This window comes from Pteropus alecto, unplaced genomic scaffold, assembly GCF_000325575.1.
Source record: "Pteropus alecto unplaced genomic scaffold, ASM32557v1 scaffold52, whole genome shotgun sequence".
NCBI lineage: Eukaryota > Metazoa > Chordata > Mammalia > Chiroptera > Pteropodidae > Pteropus > Pteropus alecto.
The window spans coordinates 4,180,940-4,203,042 of record NW_006433941.1 but is presented as its reverse complement, the minus strand read 5'-3'; the positions used below and the strand labels follow the sequence as shown (position 1 = coordinate 4,203,042).

General features: G+C 43.9%; 1 protein-coding gene across 1 annotated transcript in view; it reads left to right on the top strand.

Annotated features, from left to right (window-relative positions):
• The first annotated feature begins 4,713 nt into the window (after positions 1–4,713).
• The window catches only part of SLC47A1 (solute carrier family 47 member 1), a 31,105-nt gene continuing 13,715 nt past the window's right edge, over positions 4,714–22,103 (top strand). Inside the window, exons 1-6 of the mRNA XM_006908419.1 lie at positions 4,714–4,848; positions 12,066–12,167; positions 13,783–13,851; positions 15,243–15,391; positions 16,294–16,340; positions 18,976–19,016. Of these exons, the coding sequence (XP_006908481.1) occupies positions 4,714–4,848; positions 12,066–12,167; positions 13,783–13,851; positions 15,243–15,391; positions 16,294–16,340; positions 18,976–19,016 (543 nt within the window). The remainder of the gene's footprint in view (positions 4,849–12,065; positions 12,168–13,782; positions 13,852–15,242; positions 15,392–16,293; positions 16,341–18,975; positions 19,017–22,103) is intronic.

The following is a 22,103-nucleotide window of genomic DNA, read 5'->3' as shown; positions in this document are numbered from 1 at the left end:
AGGGAAAGAAGACTTGGTGCAGGTGGTCTCTTTGAACTCTTTCGCGAGGAGTCACCTCACCAAGACGGGAGCTAATGCCCCCAAAGGTCTGAGGAGAGTTTTAGATTAGCTGAGTGGCCTGACTTAAACTGAAACTCTCCAATACTACTCATAAACTCTCAGTATTTAAGGTCTAAATGTCCCCTTGCCATAGTTGCTTCTCCACATGTTCTTGTGGATAAAGCCCTCATGGGGCCCCTCAGAGCTGGGCTGCCGACTGTCAACAACAGCAGATGTGGAATGATGATGGCATGACACAACGTACTTCATTTTTATATCAAAACAACCTTCTTTTGATCCTTGCCATAAAATAGTGGATTAAAACAACTTCACTGAAGTAAAAAACAGGTGAATTTGAAATCATATTAAAGCAATACACAACACGAGTTTTGATAATAAAGCTTAAAATATCAAATTGCCTCTATTTGGTACTTCAGAAGTTTTTACACCCCGAGGCAATGCACTCCAGAGAGGAGCAGGGTAGTGAGAAATTGGCTTTTTTGGTGACAAAGACTGTGAGAAGACAAAGGAAAAGGAGAACCAAAGGAAGACTCAACCCACAGGCCCTCTCTCAAGCAGGCAGTTTTAACAAGGAAGTTACATGACCGTACTCATTTTGGGGAATTCCCAGAAACTGATTGGATTAGGGGTATGTTTGAGCTAGAAGACTCAGTATTTTAATTAGGTACATTCCTTCTGAATAAATCTGCAGATATATTGCAATGTGAATGAAAATTCCAATACTTTACAAGTCAAGCAGGTTTTTTCACAACCACTTATAAAGTAGTCTTTTCCTTCTTCATCAATTCCAATGGCCTTCACATAGGTGACATTCTAATGTAAGATAAGGCTTATGTGGATAAGGTCAATTTCTTTGCTGTCTATTGTTCCCTTGTCTAGTTGTCTAGTCTTGTGCTAACTGCATGTTATATTAAAAACTATCGGCTGATAGAGATATTTCTTTCTCCATTACTTTCTTTTTTTTTTAAAATTCATATCTTTGCCTGTTTATACTCACTATTAAAATTTAAAAGTATGAAATAGAGTGGACTAAAACCTGATATATTAATTGGAAAAGACTGGTCCTCTTCCAGAATAGCATGCATTTCTAACTAATTCAGGTCTTTCCTAAAATTCATAAATAAATGTCACATATATTTCACAATAAAATTATTCTTAGGCATTATTTTGAGAATCTGCCACAACACACAGAGGGCTGCCTGTGCTCTGGCCCAAATGCGTTTAATTTTGATTCCTTTAATCTCAATGAGGTGAAAATTGGAGAACACCAAAACAAAGAGGTCAAATAGTTTCATATACATGTTACTCCTTATTAAATGTAACCCCCAGACAACACTTAAAAACTACAAATGTTGCTTTGTGGAAAACTTCAAAGTGTTCCCCCAAAATCCAGTTCTCTGTTGGTCTCGCCTGCTGTTGAGAGTTGTATCCCCACAGGGAATTTTCTAGCGATTTGCTTCTGAAATTGAAACAGGTGCTCTGATTCTATTTAAACAATAATTTTCAGTAGATGAATTGATATTGATACATTATTACTAACTAAACTCCATACTTTATTTGGGTTTCCTTAGTTCTTGTCTAATGTCATTTTTCTGTTCCAGGATTCCATCCAAGATACCACCTTACATTTCATGGGCATGTCTCTTTTTAGCTGTGAGTTTTTCAGAATGTCCTTGTTTTTGTCAACACTGACAGTTTTGAGGAGTGCTGGCCAGGTATTTTGTAGAACGTCCCTCAATTGTTATTTGTCTGATTTTTTTCCCCTGAATATTGGACTGGGTTATGGATATAGGGAAGACCATAGAGGTAAAGCGTCATTGTTATTACATCATATCGAGGGTACTAAACTTGGTTAAATAGTGTTCCCCACCCCCAAAATTCATTTCTACACCAAACCTCAGAATGTGACATTATTTGGAAATAGGGTCTTTGCAAATGTGAAGAATTTAAGATGAGGTTATATGGATTACAGTAATCTCTGATCCAATGACTGGTATCCTTAAGAGAAAACAGACACAGAGGCAGACACACAGCTGATGGCAGAGGCAGAGATTAAAATTATGATGCCACAAACCAAGGAATGCCAAGGATTTCAGGCAACCATCAGAGGCTAGGAGAGGAAACATGGAGCAGATTCTCTCTCTGAACCTCCAAGAGATCATTAACTCTGCTAGCTTCTGGATTTCAGGCTTCTGGCCTCCAGAACTGTGAGAGAATAACTTTTGTTTTTTTAAGCCATCAAGTTGGTGAGATTTTACAGCTGCCCTAGGAAACTAATACAGCTATATACTATCAGTCTGATTTATCACCATTTATATTAACCTTGATCTATGGGTGAGGTAGTGTTTGCCAGGTTTCTCCTCTGTAAAATTACTATTTCTCCTGCTTTCCATACCACCCTCTTTAAAGGCAATCATTGTACACAGCCCCTTTAAGGAGTACAGGATTAGGCTCCAAATCACAAGAAGTGTTTATTTGTTGCTATTGTAAAAGAGATTTCTTCTTCCAATATTTTCATGTATGTTATTACCAATATAAAGGACTGATATTGTCTGTTAGAGAACTTGTATATAGCAACTTTTTAAAACCCCGTTATTAATTCTATTACATTTTTTTCTCATTTGATCTCTTTAGATTGTCTGAAATTTTAACTGCAAGTAGTGTTTTGCCTTTTCTTTCTCAATGTTTATATATTGCATTTCTGTTTCACACCTTATTTCATTGGCTAGGACTCAAGAAGAGTATCAAAGTATAGCAGTAGGGCCATCTGGTATACATCTCAGAAGTTTTGTCTGTTGGGATCCTAATTTCTTTTGAGAAATTCCTTCTCCTCCACTCCCTACATGTAATTCTGGTGGGACTACTGTCAGTCACAGCACCCAACCCTTTTGGTATAGAGCTGAGCTCATGGTCCAGATCTGGCCAAACTGTTTTCCTGGCCAGGATGATTGTTACAAAGACGAAAAAAAAAAGAAAAGAAACGAAAAAAAGAAACCTACATAGGGCTAAACAATTGTCACCCTGTTTTTTATTTGTTTGGAGCTAGAGAGAAGTGGAGAGGGTCTTATTTTCTGGCTTATAGGGTAGGAAAGATAGGAATGAAGGCTGCTGATGTGCAATGAAAATCAATTTTAATTTTGTGCGTATGGAAATCCTACATACATGAGAGAGTCATAGACCCCACATACATGAGAAGTTCAGGACATAAAGGGAAAATGTGGTATATGTGGCATTCTGAGGTAAGGATAATGTAAGGCACCTCGGAATTTCTGAGGGGAGGAAGGTCATTGAAGGATGATAAGAAGAGCAAATGTTTAGTAATTAGTAGTTTGTCCACCATACAGGTAGGTCAAACAGATGATCTCTGATAATAACTCATTATAGGCAAGACCTCTAATTTAAATCTTCTAGGTAGTTGAGAGGTAGAATTTTCTCTTGAGCTCCCCGGGTGTTGGTTGCCTTTAGCACAAAATAATCTGCATATCACAGTCGTACATCTTGGGGTGACTTCTTCTAAACCCCTACACTGGAGAACACCCTCCCCTGAGCAGGAAAAGAGATGCCCCCTACAGAGAAAGAATGACACCCAGGAAAGAATTAAAAATAGTGGGGAGAAGGGGGCAGGGGAAGAGAGGCAGGGAATAGAACACTAATAATTTTCTTTTAAAATCCCTGAATTCAAACTTTCTGGTTATGCGAGCCCCAAATTTTATGTTTTCCATTTTCTTTGCTTAAGTTAGGTCATTTACAACGGAAGGAATTTTGACTATTACAGAAGTCATCCTTGTCCTGGTAACTATCATTTGTTAAGTAATTATTGTGTACCAGGCTGAGGGCACAGTGGTTTGCCTATATAGTATCGTTTAACCCTCACCACAACCGGCGATGTTGATATTATTTTGAGTTTACAGATGAGGAAACTGAGGCCATAGAAGGCAAGCAAGTTGTCCATGCTCTCCTAGGTAGAACGTGGTAGGTGTCTCTTGAATCCACGTTTGCTGATGCTCACAGGCCGGTTGTTCCCCACGTCAGGCAGACGATGAAACATCCAAGAAGACCAGAGAAAATAAATAGCCCTAATCGGAAATGTGGGCTTGTTGTTGCATCCTGGTAGATTCAAAGTTCTTCAATGGAACAACTGGTGGGAGAAAAGGAGCACGCAAATTCTAAACCTAGTTATAAAGCATGTGCTGAAGGCAGGTGCTGAAGGCAGTCTACAGAGCGAGTACCACCAAAGCCAGGAGGTGTCCAAGACGCTGGCGTGCGCCCAAACTGCGACCCTGGGTCCTTCCACACCACACGTTTCAGACCCTGAGATCCACCCCCGCCCCCCACCCAGGGGAGGCGCAGAGCCGGGTCAGTCCTGGTGTCCGAGGCACCCGCAATGGCTTTCCGTTTGTTTCCAGAGTTTTTCCAAACTTTGCCTTAACTGCAGAAGTTCACAACGTTGCGGAGGTGCAAGGGTCGTGTCCAAGATCGCAGATGCTCGCCGCGCGTTCATCTGGCTCCGGGCTGCGGGAGATCTGCGGGCGGGCTGCGGGCGGGCTGCGGGCGCAAGGAGGGCGGACCGGGGCGGAGACTGGGGAGAGAGGTCAGCCCTGCGCTTCTTCTGCCAGCAGCCTCGGAGCTCTCGGGCTGCACAGCGGTAGGCACATGGAGGCTCCCGAGAAGCCCAGGCCTGGGCCCCAAGGTCTGGAGGCCACCCCGGAGCGCCGCAGGCTACGCGGCCTGCGGGTGTCCAACTTCCGAGAGGAGCTGAGGGCGCTCCTGGTCCTGGCAGGGCCCGCGGTGAGTTCGGCTGGTTGGGAGCCCAGTGACCCTGTCGCCCCAAGTGATTTGGAGGCTGGCAAAGCAGAGGCAGCTGTAGTCGGGCGTGCGGGCGCGGGGAGGCAGCGTGCCCAGAGCACGGCTGGCGTCCGCGAGTCCGGGACAGTGCTCTCCGCCGCCCAACCCGCGGACCCGCTGGGCACAGCTGGCACAGCTGGCCAGCGACCTGGCTTTGGGGGCCACTGGGGTGCGGGAATTGCTCGCCTAAAGGGGATCAACCCACCTTCTCTGGACTTTATTCTGGCAAAGCAAGCAAATGATCAGAACTACAAAACACTCAGGAACTTGGTTTGTTGGAAAATTAGTGGTCCTGGAGCTCAGCTATCTAAATTATCTAGAGTCAGGGAGGAGGAAGGTGAATTCTCTGTCTTGGATTTGGAGCTCAAAAACTATTTCTTATCTAGAATCAACCTCTATGCGAGGCGTCCTGTCCCACACTCTCCTCCCCCAATTATTGTGTTCAAAACAAGTTTTTAATGTGGTTCTCTTTTGGGTTGAGGTTTTCCCCTTATCATTAGGTTAGGGCACTTTCTGCGTTGTCTATTTAAAAGTAATGTGGGTTTTAAAAACCACGGGACCCATAAAAAATGTAGTCACATCCCTGTGCTGTCAGTTCAGGTGGTTTTCAAGTCAGCAGGGTAGAGAGCCATTTCACTGTACAAGGAGAACCCAGCGCGGGGGGCGGTGGGGGGGGGGACTTTTGGCAGTAGGTAGAAGCCTAAGGCAGCAGGTGTGCCCTCTTGGCATGTGACTCTATTGTTTGTGGGATCTTGAAATACTTGCTATTGAATAATGCCAGGGACAAAGCCACGAAATGAAACTCCATCCAGCAGGAAGGAGTTCGCGAAGCTCTCTGGAAGAAGGGAAAGATTTGGAATTTCCATATGGGGGGCCCACTTCCCTGCTTTGATCTCAGAAGGCGGGTTAGGAAACAGCTACTCGAACTTGAGTAGTACCTTCTTCTTCCCCCTGCTCATTCATAACTCTAAGATATTCGCTGTGCTTTGGTCCTACACTCCCTTTCACAGTCATGAAAAAGGTCTCTGCAAGGCTGTTATTACTCTAATAGCACGAAAAACAAGGCAGCTTTCTGAGACCCAGCCCCACATGGGACAGGTCCTTTGCCTTTGCTGGCCCCCACAATAACCTGGTCCCCTTGATGTAGGGGACATTCCTGGTTTCCAGGGATGAATGTTAGACCGACATGCCAAGCCTCTCACCCTTTATGTTTGGATATACACATGCATATGACTGTTAATTACAAATGTAATATATATGCCTTGTTGAAAAAGTAGAAAACCAAGACAAAACAACAGGAAAAAGCTCTAAAATTTCACCACTAAGAGATTTCACCACTAATTTGGAAATTTTCCCTTCAGTCCTTTATGTGTGTTTCTGTGTAACTGTTTTACCCAATGAGGTCATAGAGTTCTGGCACCTGTTTGGTCTCTTATGAAATGCATATGGAGTCCTGGTCTCTTAATCTCCATTCCTACTTGCTGTGAGTTTTCTATCTCCAGAGGGGCACAAGGATGGAGGGGAGGAGATGGCCCCTTCTCCCATGCTTAGTGCCCCATACTCTGCTCTTCAAGGCTCCTCCACACATTAGGTAGGATGCCTGGTCTGGATTTCCTCTCTGTGATCTTTTCTCTTCCATTCCCCATCTCCTCTTCAGGCCTCTCAGATTAACGCTGACCCATGAGTATCAAGAGGATTCAAGTTAAGGTGTTAGGATTTACCACTCTCCAATTGAGCTTTAAATGAGACTGGAAAGATAGAATAATGCATAACACAAAGGAAACTGTAAGATGAACAGTACACAAGTGAAAAGATGCTACCGGCATATTTTCTATTTATTTTATAGAAAACTTTAGGAAAATGTGTATTTGTAAGGGATGGAAGGCAGTAGTGGAAACTATTTAGCCTCGGGCTTTCTCTTTGTCATTAGCACCTCATCGCCAGGCTGAACTTTCAGAGCTCTGAAAAATAATCCCAAGGAGGCTTGCCAGTTCCCTATAGGCATGGCTATGCACAGCAAGGCCAAGGATGTAAAAGAGGTAGAATAGCCTGAGCACAAACGAAGGGAGCTTGTTTCCATCTCTATGAAGAAAGGAATTCCTGGGAGAAAGCTGGAGAACCTTCTAGGGCTGCAGGGCTGAAAGACCAGGAAGGCTCTGCTGGGTGAAGGACATCTGGAGAGACTGGCTTGACCGTAGTCAGAAGACACACAAAACATGCAGGCTAATGGTTTGACCTTTATCTAACAGGCAGTTTTGCTACATCTGAGCCACTGCCAGTTCAGGCTGTTGAGACAATAGTCCTTGAGACATCTGGGAGAACAAACCAGTATGCAGGTTGGTTAATCCCTTGGCACAGCAACATTCTCTAGAACGGAACAGTTTTGAAAGGTCTGGTCCTTGACCAGCACATCTTGATTGGGTGTGTATGGAGCAGGAGTGGGGCTATGTTGACAGGCAGATCCCTCAGCTCTACAACATTAGAAATGGTCTCTTAAGATAGCCATCAGCTTTGTGAACAACATCCCCAGGGGATCATTATGCACAGGAACCACAAGCTGTAGCTAAGATTGATTACCCAAAGAGCATGAAACCTGTACCTGAGAACAAGTATGAGGTTAGCAAATATGAACTCTGGGCCAGGATCCTCTCAGGACTGAAGCTCAGGAAGGCTCTGCGTTGGACCATCTAAGCACTGTGTTCCTGGCCTTTTGTCTAGATGTCTTAGCCATAGTCATTTACTACTTAACAATAGGGGTATGTTCTGAGAAATGCATCCTTAGGTGATTTCATCCTTGTAGGAACATCATAGATGCACTTACACAAACCGGAATGGTATAGCCTACTACACACCTAGGCTCTATGATGTAGCCTATTGCTCTGTAGTGAAGGGAAAATAATTTTCCCTCTAACCCTTCTGGGTTCTTGGTTGAGACATCCCTGTAATTAAAGAGATTGACAGGAGAAAAATTAACAAAAGTCTAATAAAATGTATACCTCCTGTATACATGGGAGAGGACCAGGAAAACTGAATAACTTGCCAAAATGGCTGAAATCATTACCTTAAATACCATCTTCAGCTGAAGACAAAAGAAGATGTTGGGGGTTGGAGGACTCAGTTATGGCAGGTGACCAGGAAAAGCACGGTTAACAAGTTTGTCGTGCAGATTTAAGTCCTGGTCTGCACCGATAAGAGTTTTGGTTACCTGAAATAAAAGAGCCTTTCAAAGTGAGAGGCAACAAGCACTTATTAAGATCAGTAAGAATAGCTACTCAAGAAGCACTGATTCAGGTATAATTCCAAATAGTGTTCTCATTAGGAGACAAAGGCAAGGGGTGTTTAAGAGAAAGAGAATGGGAACGATTACATTTATTGAAGGAAGGCCTTTCTGTGGATGCAGATAACACAACATAGGGATGTTAATTCTAAACAATGTTTTTAATTTTTCAGTCCAGTAGTCATCAGTTCAGTATTCATAATAACTACTTTCCTGTCATCTTTGTAGGTTTTTTTTGGGGGGTGGGTGGGGGCGGGGTATAATGTTGCCGTAGATCTCCTTTTAAAGATTATTTTCCTTCGGAATGTTTTAACATTCCGAAGATTTGAGATGTAAGATTAGAGAACGAGCTTGGGGGAGGGCGAGAAACAAAAACCCTCTTGCTGAACATATGTAACCTTGAACAAGTTCCATCTATAGCCTGGTTTTCTGTCTTTGAAATGTGATGTGAGTACATCACCTATGGGGCTATATTTTAAAAACACACATTCCCAGTGTCCTCTCAGGACATGTGGAGTCACAATGTCTGAGGCTGTGGTCCCAGAATTTGTACTTATAACAAGCTACTCAGGCGATTTTGATGAACGCCCCAGTGTGCAAAGGGCTCTAGTGAGTGATCTCTGAAGATGGTTCTGGCCTCACTTTTTTATGTGTAGGTGGGATGTGAAGAAACATTCCTCAAATCTGAGAGGCTTAGAGTCTTCAAGCGCCCTCATCTAGAATGCAAGTAGGAGTAAGAAAAGCAGCAGATTTAAAGGTGAGAATTCCCTGGGGTCTCATTTTTCCCTTCTACGTTTCCTGAGAAATTTGACAGACTACTTCACAGCGTTGGGCCATCCTCACAAACCGGAGTCTGAATCTGTGTTGCTGTCTGGCTTTGTTTCCCTTCTGTTTTCCTATACCTTTTGGCAAAATCTTATATAAACGTTTCTGCCTGGTTGCAACTGTGCTATAAAGTATTACAACTTGGGTCATGGTTAGTCAGAGCATATGCTTGATAGTCAAAGGGGAGGACCGACCCCATCCTCCTCACCCCCAGCCGAGGTCAGAACCATGTCACATCACAATCACAATCCATGAGACACTCTAAGAATGCTCGCTCTCAGTGGCAAAACTGAACATCTAGCTGTCCTGCCCCTAAAGAGATTATTCTTCCAATGTTTGCCTTGGGATCACAAGGTTTATTTTAATTACTGACTAATATACAAGATAGTTCCTCTGGCATAGCAGCTCTGCTCCATTTTAAAGCGGCTCCATTTTTTATATTTCTTGCACAGTTTCTAGAGATAAGGTCATTCCACTCTTCATGGTACAACCAAGGAGACAACCTTACAAATGGAGATGTCTTTTACAAAGGATAACTTCTACTTGGTTTTCAGAGCTTCTTCCATGTCTGCTGTTTCTTAAAATTAACCAGCCTAAAAAATCCTTAGGTCAAAGAGATAATCTAGGGTGAAAAATTCTATTTCCCTATAGATCCTAGGATATAAACCTGTATAGCATGTTATTGTACTGGATACTACGAGCAATTGTAGCACAATGGTATTTGTGTAATGCATTGTGCTAGATGTCACTAGGCGATATGAATTTTTCAGCTCCATTATAATCCTATGGGTTCACCATCACATATTAGGTCTATAGTTGACCATGTGGACTAAAAATAATATTGACCAGGTGTTTCATCACTAAAAAGGATTTATTCAGGGAAAAAGAAAAAAGTTGTATCCAGCGCGTGCAGACATGACAAGCCATGTGCACACATTGCCCGGCGTGCCAAGATGAAGAAGTATATGTAGAAGGGAAAAGGAAGTTAAGGGGAGGGACAGTTAAAACCATAGAGCTTTATTGTAAGCAAAGAATTCTTCCTGTAGGGTTCTCATAGTGACATAGAGTGTGAGAACTCCTCTAAGCCCTAGCTCTTTCCACAGACCCATGAGATTTCATTTAAAGTCTCCGTTATAATCTTTATCAAGCAAAATGTCATTATGTGGCGCATGACTGTGTTCCCACCCTTGGACTAGGCACTTGCCCCAAGAAAATGCCCATTCTTCACCCAATTAAGAATATGTTCCATGCATTACAATTTGTAATATCAAAATCTGGGAAGCTATCCAAAGTCCTGACCATAGAGGAAACTGAGCACATTTTCATCTGAAGCCATGGGAAACAAGTTACATGTGGCCTGCAGTGAGACAGGGCACTGTGGAATGGAAATACCATGTTCTATGGAAAAAGGGAAGCAGATTCTATGACACAACTGATTGCAATGGTTTATGCCCATAAAGGCTTAAAGGACAATTACTTGAAAAGATTTGAAAGTGATGCTGAGTTTACAGAGGAAAAAAAGGACCCTATGACCTTCAAAGTTATATAAAGTCACAAAGAGACGCCAAGCTCCACTGAATGAAACCACAGAGAATATCTGTTAAGGTGGTTGACAATGCCTGAATCACAGCCTGTCCCCTGGTACAGGTCCATGGGGTCCACTGGCTCTAGCTTTAGGTTCTACAGAATTGGACTTTTCATACCAACCTTTCTTATTCACACCCCTGCCCCTCAGCTTTTCAATGTCCCCTGTCTTCTGTCTCCTTTTGGCTTACTTTTGCTATACATTCTAAAAGCATCCCTTCTGCTAACTATCAGAAGGCCCTGTTGGAGATTAAAGTCACACTTGGTTTCTGTAGCAGTGAGAAAGGTACCTGGGTAATAGTTTGGAAGTTGATGCGGAAAAGGTATGCCCTCCCACCGCCACCCCGCCACCCATACACACACTCACGGTTAGGAGCGGGCCTTTCATGTTTTGAGGATCTGCGCCCAACAGTGGAGTTGAAAACTGTCTTTCCCCTTATATGGATTCAGGGTAGGAAAGAGGGCTGTCATCTGAACCATCAGGGGTAGGATCCTGATTAGGTTCTGACATCGAATGTGTGGGCTGGCTGCAACTCTTTCAGACAGGCCGTGTGTGGGCTGATGGAAGTGAAGACTAGAAACTGTGTCATTGCGAACCCAGGAAAGACTGAGTCTTGTCTGAACTCAGAACAGAGGAGTCTGTTGCCCATGAAGGACCGTGAGAAGCAGCATTGCAACAGCAGCAGTGAATTCTCTCTCCTCGGGAGCAAGAGTCAAATGAATCCTCCTCTTGGACCACATAAGCCTCCCTGGAGAGAGGGTCTTTCTCAAGATGTACTGAACTGCTTGGGTCTGACAGGGGGTGGGGGTGAGGGGTGGGGGGGAGGTGGTTTTATATTAACTGAAGGAAATAAGGTAAGTGTCCACATGTGCAGCTAAAGCATTGCAGAATAGTTCACAGTGGTTCTTGGAATAGTGAGGAACAGTGGCTCAATGTTCTAGAAGCTGAATTTGCCCTCATATCCTAGACCTCATAAAATTCAAGAATTAAAGTGCTCTGCAGACTGGTTTTAGCTGAAGATTCCAGATTCCATGGGCTTTCCAGTTGGATGATCTCATTTCTGCCTCAGCTGTTCTTGTCTGTGGAATTTTTTATTGGCTGTTAGAGGCTATATTCTCTCCAGCCCTCACTAGGAATCTGGAATAACAAGGTTTATCTCAGAAGGCAGCCTCTGAAATTTTCAGAGAAAATATAAATGTCATCTATGGCATACGAATCTAAAGTGAAAAATAAACTTAGAAAGCTAAGAACTTCTCAAAAACATGATTCCGAAAGCGGTTACAAATGAACTTTTAAATATTTTTCAAGAAACCCACCTGTGAAAGCTGGCAGCACTCACTAAAAGCCATGATTCTTTGCTTCTAATTAGAGTTGATTCAGAGAGGGCGCGGGGGTGCCGCAAGATCCGCACCTCTCCTTTGACTGTGATGGTTGGCATTCATATATAACTCCTTATTTTCTGTCTCTTCCCAGTTCTTGGCCCAGTTGATGGTGTTTCTGATCAGTTTCATAAGCTCCGTGTTCTGTGGACACTTGGGGAAGCTGGAATTGGATGCTGTCACACTCGCAATTGCAGTACGTGTGGGACTTTCTAACAGGGATTTATGAAAGTCGTCGGTATTAGTTTCCTCTTGCTACTGTTAGAAATTACCACAATTTAGTGGCTTAAAACAATGCAAATGTATTATCTTACAGTGCTGGAGATCAATAGTCTGAGATGGGTTTCATTGAGCTAAAATCAAGGTTGGCAGGGCTGCAACCTTAATTCTCCTCTGCCGCGTAACCTCACATATTCCCAAATTTTGGGGGCTAAGTCATGGACATCTTTGAAGGACCATTATTCTGTCTACCACATCAGCTAATTTGTAATCCATGAAGATCTGGCTGCGATTCTTGGTCCCACATCTTGCAGAAGGAAATCAGGAAAGAGGGTTTGAACTCTGACTTCAGAAGAAACAGTGACTCCCCCGACCCCCACTCCCATGACATGTCGACTCACTCAGAGTCCTAATCAAGAAATTGAAATCCTATATCCTAATATCTAAATCCCAAACCAGGAGGGACCCCAAAACCTTTCTGTATTCTAGATGCAAACCTCCAAAACTACAGAGATATGTCATTGACCTCTGCCAGGGGTTTACTGTCTATGCATGGCCAAGGGGCCTTGCCAACTTGTTTGGTTCAGCCAGTAAGGTATTTCTAGAAAAATGGATTCAGTGGCTTTCAGCAAGTGTGTTCCTGTTCTCCTCAGCCTTCCCAATTCCCCTTTGCTCCAGCCCTGACGAGGCACACATTCACCTTACCCACCCGCTTCCTCTAGGCATTTGAGTTTGTTATCTCTGAACTGTGCAAGACTACTCTGAACTGGTCCTTAGGTATATATAGATTATTTTGCTTTCAGGGGGCAACATAGACAACCCCAGCTTAATTATTCTTTTTGGTTTTTAATGTTTGGAAATTTTGGGGAAGACAGAAATGCATTCAGCTAGCTTCCAGCAGAGTTTCTTTGGCCAAGGAAGTGTAATAAAGCTGGTACTTCTATACTGGGCCTAGTGCGGGCTGTTGTTCCAGGGCACCTCCCTGCAGTCAGGTGGAGGTAGCAGGTTCCAGACCAGACAGGAAGAACATCAGATGTCCTGCCATGCCACTCCCTGGTTTGGGGGAGTGATGCCCTGGGATCCTCAAAGCTCTAAGAACCCCAGGTCGTTACTGACCCTGGTCAAGACAAGTACACCTGGAAGGCCTCTGGTGCTAGCCTCAACTTCTGAGACTTGCTTCTGTTCGCCAAGAGTCCTTTGGGATATTGTAACAGGTCATGTTTGGTCTTGAACAAGTGGACTTACCCAAAACTTCCACTGTGCCATGTTGCATTCCCCTTAGGAAGGATTCATGTTCCTCTGAAATTGGGGAGCAAAATGCTTAAGATTTTAAGAAAGAATAAGATTGGGTAATAACCCATGGCCTAGATTTTTTCTTACCTCTCTAAACTTGTGCACGTGCTTAATGAAGCTGGTACAATGGATTTGTGTAGGGGCTCCGGGCAGATAATAGAGTTGATTAAGCTGATTATTAGGGTTGGCAGAGGCACCCTGCAGAGGTACTCTGATCTCTGTCTGATCAACGCAGACAGAGAACTTACCTCCTATCTTCCTTTAACTCTGAGTGGCCTCTCTTTTGCATTTATTTCCAGGTTATCAACGTCACTGGTATCTCAGTGGGATTTGGCCTATCTTCTGCTTGTGACACCCTTATGTCTCAGGTAAATGGAAACCCCAGGTCACTCTCACAGAAACTCTGGACATCTCTCTCTAGTGTAGTTGGAAGAACCCCACCAGCAGGAAGAGTTGTGTGCACAGAGGGAGAAAATTCTCAATAGCAAACCCTGCGGCATTTTGTCAGCCATCAATTCCAATTCCCCTCACCTGTTTTCTCTGAAATGTGGCTAGATGTCTCCTAGGCTTATAGAGTAGTGTTTAATATGCATGACTGCCGTACACTACACTTCGACCAAATAGGAGACATTTTGTAAAAGTCCCTTCTATCACTTTCCACATCATTGAACTTGGTATATTCCCATGGTTCTCAAACTTTAGTGTGCATTAGAGTTACCTGGGGGCTTGTTAAAAAACAGGTAGGTGGGCCCCTGTTGATAAATGCTGAACAACCAGGTCTTGGGTCAGGGAGTGTTCTGTAAAATATCTTGGGTCTAAGAGATCAAAGAAAGAGGCTGACTACTCCATCATTACCTCAAGAGTTTAAGGGAACTTACAAACAGGCGTGTTTGGGCAGTGGCAAGACAACATGCGTGTCCTCTGCGCCACATGCCAGACACTAAGGAGTTACATAGGACAGGGCAGGAAGGATAGGGGTACTGGGGTATCACCACCCCAGATAAAGGGAAAATGCCTTACATGCTTGCCCAGGGCAGGCAATGGCTTGTTCTGGAAACCAGCACAAACCACTATGCTATGGGGAGGGGTCAATCCTACAGTCTCTGAGGAGACTTAGGGGAAACCACCTCTGTTCCGTCCCAGATCCAGCTGGCAGGTCTGGCTGTGGTCAGGCAGCTGTGACATCATAGAATCGTCTCTCCTCAACAGAGAAGGAAACATTCTAACTTGTACTGTTGGCTGATTCCAGTGGTATAAGTTATCCCTCTGTAGCTAATTTCAAGCTACCACACATGTGTCACTGAAGAGGGACCTGGGAAGAGATGAGCACAATTTGGCTTTGGTAAGCCAATAGCAGCTGGCTCCAACACGCTATTGGCCCTATTCCCAGTGTTTCTACTTAGTAGGTCTGGGGGTGAGGCCTAAGATGTTACATTTCTGACAAGTTCCTAGGTGATGCTACCCTGAGTGTACATTAGACTCACAGGGACTGCTTTGAAAAATTATTGATCTTTGGATCCCACCCTGGACCAGTTAAATCCAAACTATCTTTAGCGGGACCCTGGCATCAGTGTTTTAAAAATGCTCCCAGGTGATTCTAATGGACAGCCAAGCCTGAGAACTGCCCAAACCTAAAGAATGTGACAAAGGCTCTCTAGGGCCAATCGTCTCTTCATGAGGCATAATTGAAGACCTTTGCAGGGGACAGCGGGGGTGCCATTTCTGTGCTAATGGGTTTGTTTTGGCCATGTGCACCCAGACATATGGTAGCCCCAACAAGAAGTACATGGGGGTCATCCTGCAGAGGAGCTTGCTGGTGCTGCTTCTCTGCTGCTTCCCCTGCTGGGCCCTCTTCCTCAACACCCAGCAGATCCTGCTGCTCTTCAGGCAGGACCCAGATGTGTCCAGGTAAGATGGGCCATGCCATGGTGGGATTGGGTCTGTCCTGGCAGAAAGATGCTCCCATCCAAGTTCAGGCTCTGGGAATTACAAAGGCCAGGGACAAGGCTACACACTAAGAGGGATTAAACTTTCCCCAGCTGACTTCTACCAGGCCTTAGTGCTTTTCATACCTAGCACCTAAGATCTAGATCCCCTCCTCCTCTGGGTGACTTCAAGTGTAAATAGTTTTGAGTGAAATAAGATTTGCAAACATCCTCCATGTTGAAATGGTCATTTGTGGTGTTTATTTGTTGTTTGGTGATTATTGACCCTGGTTGATATTAAAATCACCTCAGAGTTTTTAAAACCCACCCCTGCCTGGTCCTTCTTCCCTCTTAACATTCCGTTTTAATTGGTCTAGGGTACAGCCTGGGCACAAGTATCTTTCAAAGTTCCCCTAGAAGATTTCAATGTGCCAACAAGTTTGAGACTTGATGATTTAGTTGATAAAGACCTTTAAAAGTCCTTATCCTAAGCCAGCGGCTTTGAACCAAGGGGACATTTGACAATGTCAAGAGACATTTCTGGTTAGTAGAACTGGTATTGGGGTGTTCCTACTAGTAGAAGCCAGAGATGCTACAAATCATCTTAAGACACACAGGATAGCTCCCCAAGCAGAGAATTATCCAGCCATGGTGCTGAGTTTGCAAAACCTGTCCTAGACCTAAAGACTTGGAAGAACCAAGCAAGGTAGTTTGAGTTATAAGGTGGCAAGCCCTATTGTAAATTTCATATTTGTTCCATTGGTTTAAGCCCATTAATTTAGAAAGAGCCAAGAATGTGAAAGGCAGTTACAGTTGGTTTATCCCGCCTTCCTTTCCCTTAAAATGGAGACCTCCATCACTTTTTTTTTTCTTTTCATTGTATAGGCTTACCCACACCTATGTCACGATCTTCATTCCAGCTCTTCCTGTAAGTTTTCAAGGGTTAAAAGGTCCCCTTCTTGAGGTTCACTGGTAAAAGGCAGCTGAGATATCCATGAATTCAATGAATTGGTTCAATCTTATATGATTCCCACATGTAATGTTGGCTCATTCAAGGAAGTGCAGTTTTAATTATGCCCATGAAAGATGCAAATGTTTGTACCTTGAGAAACACCAAGGTTAAGGTGACTGCAGTAAGCCACTTTCCTGAACTCCTTTAGCTAGAGAGACCTCTGAGATAATCTGTGGAGAGTTCAGACTTTTTTTCATATAAGGGTAAATTCTTCCCTATCTCAGAACACCTGAGGGCCTCACTCTGAACCTTTAGACTGTTTTTGTTTGCTGAATGTGATCACACAGAACCAAGGTGTATATTAATACTTGACACAGTCGTGCATGGTCAATGAACAATCTAAGCTAATTTTATTCAGTTGGGCAGAGTAGCTGTACAGTTATGCTCCACTTAACGATGTTTTAGTCAAGATGGATGAACTGCATATAAGATGGTGGTCCCATAACATTATAATGTAGCTTGTGGCGAAAGAACAAACTTTCCTCTTCCCTCAAGGTTCTTCTAGCTGGTCTAATAATCAAGGAGACATGAGACAGATTAGCAAGAGAAAATAACCAAATTTAATACATACATATGCATGGGAATCCCACATACATGAGAGAATCAAAGCCCCCCGCCCCCCGCTCCCCACATGCAGGAGAGGTTCAGAGACAGAAAGGGGGATCTAGGTATATAAGACGTCTTGAGCTAAGGATGAGGTAGGTGCCTTGGGGGCTTCAAAAGGTCATTGCAGGATGAAAAGAAGAGTATATCTTTAGTAAAAAAAAGTTTTTCCTGCCATGTAGGCGAGTCAAAAAGGTTATCACTGATAATTTCCTATTCTGGGCAAGGCCCCTACTTCAGATTCTAGGTAGTTGAAGGGAGGGGCAGAAGTTTCCCTTGAGCCTGAAGCTAAAACAATCTAAATACCGCAGAAGCACATCTTTGGGCAGCTTGTTCTGAACCCCCACAAGCTGAAAAATTCCTATTGCTTAGTGAAGTAGTAGCTGTCCTGAAGTTTTAGTGCAACACATTACACAAATACTTGCTATTGCATTGCGATTGCCTATGGTATTCAGCACAGTAACATTCTGTACAGGTTTGTAGCCTAGCAGCTATAGGGGAACCGAATTTGTCACCCCAAAATATGTCTCTTTGGCAGAAGGGTTATTTTAGGCTGGTTAACTTTAAAAAACAGCAGACAAGGGAGGAACTCTGAAAACCAAGTAGAAGTTACCCTTTGTAAGAGACAGTCTCCCTGGCTGTATCAGACAGAGAGGGATGACCTTATCTACAGAAACTCTTATCAGTGCAGAAGACAAGGACTTAAATCTGCATAACAATCTGACCCTTGTTGACTGTGCTTTTCCTGATCATTTTCTGTAACTGGCTCCCTCCAACCCCAACATCTTCTTTTGTCTTCAGCTGAAGATGGTATTGAAGGTAATGATTTCAGCCATTTTGGCAAGTTATTCAGTTTTCCTGTTCCTCTCCCATGTATACAGGAGGTATACATGTTATTAGACTTTTGTTAATTTTTCTCCTGTTAATCAGTCTTTTATTACAGGGATGTCTCAGCCAAGAACCGAGAAAGGTTAGAGGGAAAATTGTTCTTCTTCCCCCTACAGAGCAACAGGCTATATCATAGCTTAGGTATGTGGTAGGCTCTAATATATAAGTTTTGTAAATGCACTCTATGTTTCCATGACAAAATCACCTAACCAATCATTTCCAAAACCTAGCCTTATCATTAAGCGATACGTGAGTATTAATTTGCTGGAGCTGCCATAACATAAAACTAAAGATTGGGTGGCTTACACAACAGAAATCTATTTTCTCACAGTCCTGGAAGCCAGAAGCCCAAGATCAAGGTGCTGCAGAGTTGGTTTCCTCTGAGGCCTTTCTCCTTGGGCTACAGAGAGCCACCCTCTTGCTATTTCTTCACATGGTCACCCCTGCGTCCATGTACTTTCTGTGTCTCTCGTCTTTTTATAAGGACACCAGTCCAATTGGATTAGGACCCATCCTAATGGCCTCATTTTAACTTAATCACATCTTTAAAGATTTTATCTTCAACTACAGTCACATTGAGGGTTAGGGCTTCAACATATGGACTGGGGGAGGGCACACAATTCAGCCCTTAAAAGTAGCTGTCTGCCCTCATAATTGGTATTGTTGTCTTAAATTTTTCCTGTGACTTTAAAAACTTTAATATCTTTTAATTGTCCCACCAAATAGGGCCATAGTTTAGTCTATAAAAGGAAGCATCCCCCTCTAGTTTGCCTAGGGTCTTCCTTCACAGCCCACCGCCCCAAAAGAGTCCTTGCCATTCACCCAAGGATACTGCGCTCCCGGCCCCTGGGGCTGCTTGGATCATGTTCACTCATAAAAGAGATGTTTGAAACACCTCAGCTCCAGACACCCCTGCACCTCCCTACTGTCCCCATCCCCTTCTCAGATGACACACCTCTGTGGCTCCTTGCAGGAGCAGAGTGCTACCAAATGTGGCTCTTGGCTCTCTCTGTGTATCTGGGCCAAAATGTTAACTTTCACCTCTCTTGTTCTCTTGTAGGCAGCCTTTCTTTATACATTACAAGTTAAATATTTGCTCGCCCAGGTAATTCAGATTCTCCTTTTTCTTTCCTGGGGGTTAATGAGAGTTTACACCGTTCAGGGACTGGGGACCCTGAAAATACTCCGGGATGAGCTAGACCAGAGTGAGGAACTTATCTGCCAGAAGCCACTGAAATACATTTCCCTGTGTTCACGCAGGACTTGGGTCTGGAGAGGTTTGTTAAGTGATATCTAGCAAAGAACAGGTTATTACTGGCTTTGGAAATTTTTATCTGATTCTCACTTAGAAATATTGTCATTGGCAGGATTAGAGGTTAGAGCTGTAGTGTTCTTTGGCTTTGTGCTGTCACCGGATCCCTGGAAGTAAGAGTGCCTGTCAGGCTCCAAGGAGCCGAGCTCTCAGCTTGGGTCTGTCTGGAAGGCCCCACTTTCCTCAGTGAGGACATAAAAACCCACTTTGTAATAATGCCTCACGTCAGTCAGAGCTCTTCATATGTAACAGCAATGGACAATGGCCCAGGGACAGCTGCCCTGGCCAGTAGATATGGATTTATGATGCCAGCATGTGAAGGACATTAACTTCCTTCCAGATGAAACCAGGCAATAGGTCACGGTCATACAGGCAGGCTCTCAGGGCGTAGGGAACAGTGGGGGAAGGGAGAGGAGAGATAAAGGAGGAAGTTTCCACCTATTTAATGTTCTTAAAATTAAGATATTATCCTATTAACAAGACAACAATATTTCAAATCTTTATTAGTGTCACAATCGTAGACTTGAAATGTCTGTAAAGAGGTAGAAATCAGCATGCCTGAGCCCTGTCTGGCTACAACCTTGTCTAGAGCTGTGCTGAAGACTCAGCACATTGTGGGGCCGTCCCCTGACTCTCAGTCTCCCAGCAAACATGGGGTCTCATGACCGCAGGCTCTAACCTGATCTAGTGAGGAGAGGGGGTGTGGAAACCCCTCTCTTCAATACTCTGAGGCAGAAGGAAAGACCCAAAAGTAGGAGCCATGGACTGTGAGAGGTCGGGGGGTGTGCACTGGGTTATGAAGAACACTTAGGATTCCCATGGCCAGAAGAAGGGGCAGGCTTCACAGACCCGGGGGGCAGCAGAAGCCTGGTCATGGAGGAGTGAGAAAGCAGAGGCTGTGTTAGGCCACAGAGTGATGGAGGGGCGCAGTAGACAATAAAACAAGAGGGGGACTGGCCTGAGGTCAGCACCTGCAGAGTCTTGTGTTCTCTGTTTTGGATTTTAGTTTGTGAGAAACAAGTTAATCGCCAGGGGAAGAGATAAGAGTTATGGACGTGGTCCAAACAAAAGGTGATGCATGTCTATGATGACAAAAAAATTGCCCTGCAGGAGCAATGGGGGACATAATAGTGGGGTAGGTCCTGTAGAATGAAATTGCTTCAGGAAAGGAAAGAGTTACATTTAACCCATTTCCATCTTGGAGGCCCGGCCCATTAGTAAGTGCACACATAAGAGAAGCAGCTTTTTTTTTTTTTTTTTGAGAAAGTTAATAAATACTATTGGAGAGAGTATAGGGTAGGGAGAGAACCAGACACAACCTTGAGGAATGCTTAGACTTTTGAGGGAGAGTGAGAGGACTTTGAAGGAGAAGGTGATAACATTGGCCTCCTCTTACCTTACTCTGAGGAAAGTTGTCTGCTTGCATGTTTTTGGTTTCTATCTGTATGACTGTGGTTCTCACATGTCTATCTCTAACCTCCAAACAGCCTTTACCACTGCCTGTAGGAGAGCCATACACAGTGTGCATTTGACCTCCTCCTCACCCCTTGCAAGCCTGCTCTTTCACTTTCTTACATTCTTTCTCAATTAGTGGCCACAACCATTTTCTCTCGGGTGACCTACCCTTCACACATCCTATCAAGTGTGACTCCATCTTTTCGTTCACTCCCACATCTGATTAATCACCTGGTCCTGTAGGTCCTGCCTGCCCCTCTTCCTCCTCTGTGCCCCTGCCTTAATTCACCTCTTGTTCTTTCTCCTCTGTGTTACCTCACCAGGGTCTTACCTCATCTCCCTGCTGCCGGTCTTTCTCTGGGCCAATCGCACACCACATACTTCTTTAACCTCTACCTGAAATGCAAATCTAATCACTAACTTCCTTGCTAAAAACTAACAAGGGTCTCCCGATAAATAAGGGACCCACAGAAGCGGATGGCCAAGCCCCTTGTCCTGGCCCCTGAGCCCAAGACCACTGAGACAACCAGAGACAAACCTGCGGTCCAGCAGTCAGATTTATCAACTTGTAGCATTGAGAGATCAAAGAGGCCTTGGGTTCTTACCAAACAAAGAGAGAAGGGTTATGATAAGATTCTGAAAGATGGAGTTCAGATGAAATCCAAAAGAAGCTATGCTCCTGTAGGCTCAGAACAAAGCAGGTTGTGAGTAAGGGGATCAATGCCAGCTCTACACTGTCTCTCTCCACCCACGCCCCTCTCTCCTTGGAAACTGCAAACCTTAGATAGGTATCAATTGCTGTGTCCAGGAGTTCATGTGAGGCTCTGCCCCCGGGTTGGAAATAGAGGCTGCTTTTTTTGTATGAGAGTGACTTCAATCTTCTGGGCAAGAGTGGGAAGTTTTATTTTTACTGATATGATTTCAAACAGCAAGATTTCTTACAATCTGTGATTTTAGAGATCCACATTTCTCAGAGAGTAAGAAAGCGGTAATTATTCAAAGAAGGGGGTGAGTTGGCACCACAGTTGAGAGAAACAGCATTTTCTGTTAACTTCACAGCTGGCTTTATCTATGTCTGTCATTCTATCCTGATGCATGGCAGGACAGCTTTTTACTTCGTTAGTCATTTTACTCTCACACCTTAAGTCTTCTTTTGAGATGCCAAATAAGACCAGATGTTTCTGCCCTTGTACTTATGAGCAGAACCAGATAGGATGGAGGCCATTCCGCACTCCAGTTTCATAAGCTCTTTAAGATTAATTTCTCAAGTTTCAATTTTGTTTGAGAAAGTGTTGTACTTTCACCCACTGTCCAATGTGGAAAGTAACTTATTTATATTTTTTAATATTTCCTGGTCTTCGCACTCTTGTAGACAAGCCACTTCTTTTTCTTCTTTTCCACCTTCTCATCTCCTGCCCATGTCTC